This window comes from Meles meles, chromosome 1, assembly GCF_922984935.1.
Source record: "Meles meles chromosome 1, mMelMel3.1 paternal haplotype, whole genome shotgun sequence".
NCBI lineage: Eukaryota > Metazoa > Chordata > Mammalia > Carnivora > Mustelidae > Meles > Meles meles.
The window spans coordinates 1,272,538-1,275,658 of NC_060066.1; the positions used below are offsets into that span (position 1 = coordinate 1,272,538).

The following is a 3,121-nucleotide window of genomic DNA, read 5'->3' on the forward strand; positions in this document are numbered from 1 at the left end:
TGGGGTGCGGGTGGGACGACCTGTTCAGGACCCCATGGCCTGGAGGCCGGAGAGGAGGCCGAGCAGCAGGGCGATGGCCACCACCGTGCGGCTGCCCTGGGCGCTGCTGGCCCCGCTGACCGGGGGCTCCTGCCAGGGTGGGAGGTTGCAGAGGGAGGACTGGCAGCAGGTCACGGTCATCAGGGTCCCCTCCAGTGTCTTGGTGAAGGGGTGACACGTGTCTGTACACCATACGGAGTAGGTGGTCAGAGGCCCTGACTCTGGGAGTGGGGAGGGGTGGAGGAGAAAGGCTTCGTCAGGCTGGAGAGGCTGGGGCAGGGAGGAGCCCCGGGGCAGGGGCGGGCGCCTTTCTGCGTGTGAGCTGGGGCTCCCCCCGCCCTGGTTGCCCTGGGGCCCGCTCACCCGTGTTTCCGTGGGAGATGAGGGTTTTGCAGAAGCTGTGGCTGTGGACGCAGTTCTGGACTTGCTCGCAGCCTTCCCCTCTGCGCAGGGACTGGCAGGAGTAGCACTGCAGCGGCGCTGCGAGGCGAGGCGGGCTCAGGCCAAGGGCCTCCCCCTGCAGCCCAGGGCCTCCCCCTGCAGCCCAGAGCCTCCCCCTGCAGCCCAGAGCCCCCTGCAGCCCAGAGCCTCCCCCTGCAGCCCAGAGCCTCCCCCTGCAACCCAGAGCCCTCCTGCAGCCCAGGGCCTCCCCCTGCAGGCCAGAGCCTCCCCCTGCAGCCCAGAGCCTCCCCCTGCAGCCCAGAGCCCCCCTGCAGCCCAGGGCCTCCCCCTGCAGGCCAGAGCCTCCCCCTGCAGCCCAGAGCCTCCCCCTGCAGCCCAGGGCCTCCCCCTGCAGGCCAGGGCCTCCCCCTGCAGCCCAGAGCCTCCCCCTGCAGCCCAGAGCCCCCCTGCAGCCCAGGGCCTCCCCCTGCAGCCCAGAGCCTCCCCCTGCAGCCCAGAGCCTCCCCCTGCAGCCCAGAGACTTCCCCTGCAGCCCAGGGCCTCCCCCTGCAGCCCAGAGACTTCCCCTGCAGGCCAGAGCCTCCCCCTGCAGCCCAGAGCCTCCCCCTGCAGCCCAGAGCCCCCCTGCAGCCCAGAGCCTCCCCCTGCAGCCCAGAGCCCCCCTGCAGCCCAGAGCCTCCCCCTGCAGCTCAGAGCCTCCCCCTGCAGCCTAGGACCTTCCCCTGCAGGCCAGTGCTTTGTTCCCAACAGATTCCTCTCAAAGCCCCTGCCCGGCCTCCCCACACCCCACCCCAGGGCTGGCCAGTGCTGCCCCGCCCTGCCCCACCCCACCAGCCCCAAACTGTCCTGTCTGGCTGAGCTGGACTCCGTGCCCACGGCCTGTCCACTCGCTGGTGTCTCCAGGCAGAGACTCCACTGCGTCCCTCTCTGCCTAGCGACCTCCTATTCAGCCTCCCGGCCCAGCAGTGGCTCCTTCTCTAGGCTCCCTACTCTAGGTGGCCATCGAGGGTCACAGCCAGGGTGAGAGGCAAGGGGTTGCTGAGTGTCAGGGCCCTGTCCCTTCCCCTGCCCCTCAGAAGGCTCTGCTTGTCGTTCCACGTCATGCCAGTCCTGCACCAAGCCTGGCGGTCAGCGGAGCCGCAGGAAGTGAGAGGGCCTGCTCCCTCAGGTGGGGGTGGACGGTCACCTCGGTCTCCGCCGCCTGCATCCACACTGGCCTCCTCCTCCTCGTCATCCTCATCGTCGTAGCCGTCCTGCCCGACGTCCTCCTCGTCCTCCTCCTCGTCCTGCGCCCGCCCTGTGCCTGGCCACGCAGGGATGCCTGTGAGCCCCGCTTTCCCGGGCACAGAGCGCACATGCTCAAGGTCCAGGGCCGGGTCCCCCCCCAACAATCTGTCCTCTGCCACTCCTCCGCCCTCTTCCTCCCCACTTTGTCCTGTCTGTGGGCCCCCAGCTGCTGGCCCTGCTCGCGTCCCTACACCAGCTGCTGCCGTGGTAGCCACCCTTTGCAGCCACTGCCCCTCCCGCCCCAGTAAACCCTCAGGACGGTCCGCCGTGTGATAGAAGAGGACACCGAGGCCGGGACAGCAGAAGTAACCCCGAAGCTTTCCATTCAAAGAGGTGGGGTCTGGAGCTAGGGAGGGACAGGTTTGGGGACCTGCGGGAGCCCAGGACAGCCCACGTCAACGTTCCTCTAGCCTCAGACTCCAGCCTGACCCCCGTGCTCCCCATGCCACGTCCTGCCCTCAGGCTGGGTGTCCTGAGGGTCCCTGTGGGCCCAGACCGTGCGGTCCCCTCGCGCTGCAGGGGTGCCCCCGGCCCCGGTACCTGGCTGCCCGCACAGCAGGAGGGCCAGCAGGAGAGCTGAGAGCGCCTTCATCCTGCCGGGGCTGCGGGTCTGCTCGCAAGGGCTCCTGCTCAGGCTCAGTCTGTGGGAAGTGGGACAGAGGGCATTCGGGGGCTTCCTGGAGGCCCCTGAGCCCCAGCCCCCCCCACCCCGGCTCCAGCCTCAAACAATGGGCCTCACACCGGCCCCACTGCCAGGCATCAGGCCAGGAACGGCCACTTCCCTCCCCGACTTCAGGGGCCTGGGGGGACAGGAAGTCACTGCGGGGGGCGTCTCGTCCACCTGCGCAGCCCCACGCTGGCCCGGCTTGCAGGCGTGAGCAGTGCGGCTGGCGAACCTGGCCCCACGCTGGGGGCCGTGCTGGCGGAAGGCTGGGGAAGCCTCCTGCGACTGAGCCTTCCTGGCTCCTGCTGCCCTCTAGCCACCTTGGCAGCCCCCCAGCTCTTTCTCTGGGGGCACCCCTCCTCCTCCGCAGGCCGCAGACCTGAAGGGGCATTGAGAGCCCCTTCCGCCTCCTGGGGGGCAGTGGGAAAGTGGGGACAGGGGCAGGGGGTTGGATTCGACCTGGAGCCCGGGCCCCAAGCCTGCCAGCTGTGTGCGTGCCTTGGCGCCTGGCATCACCTCCCTGACTGTCAGCGGGTACCTCGAACATGCTCTGGGGCCACCTGGAGAGGAGGTGAGAGGCGGCTCGGGGGTGAGATCAGCTGGCCTGGGGCCTGGCGCCTGGCTCCTTTTCCCCCTCTGTGTCTGGGACCAGCCCCACTTGGTCCTCTGGGCCTCAGGGTGCTCACAGGATGCCTTGGCCAGCGGGAGCCAATGCTCCAGCCTCGAGGA

General features: G+C 69.6%; 1 protein-coding gene across 1 annotated transcript; it reads right to left on the reverse strand.

Annotated features, from left to right (window-relative positions):
• Window positions 1-2,346, reverse strand: GPIHBP1 (glycosylphosphatidylinositol anchored high density lipoprotein binding protein 1). Its single transcript, XM_046025576.1, has 4 exons — window positions 2,269-2,346; window positions 1,628-1,744; window positions 403-519; window positions 1-260 (listed from the first exon to the last, which is right to left on the reverse strand). Exons 1-4 carry the CDS (start codon window positions 2,318-2,320, stop codon window positions 25-27), a joined length of 522 nt encoding a protein of 173 aa, XP_045881532.1. The 5' UTR covers window positions 2,321-2,346; the 3' UTR covers window positions 1-24.
• Window positions 2,347-3,121: the final 775 nt, after the last annotated feature.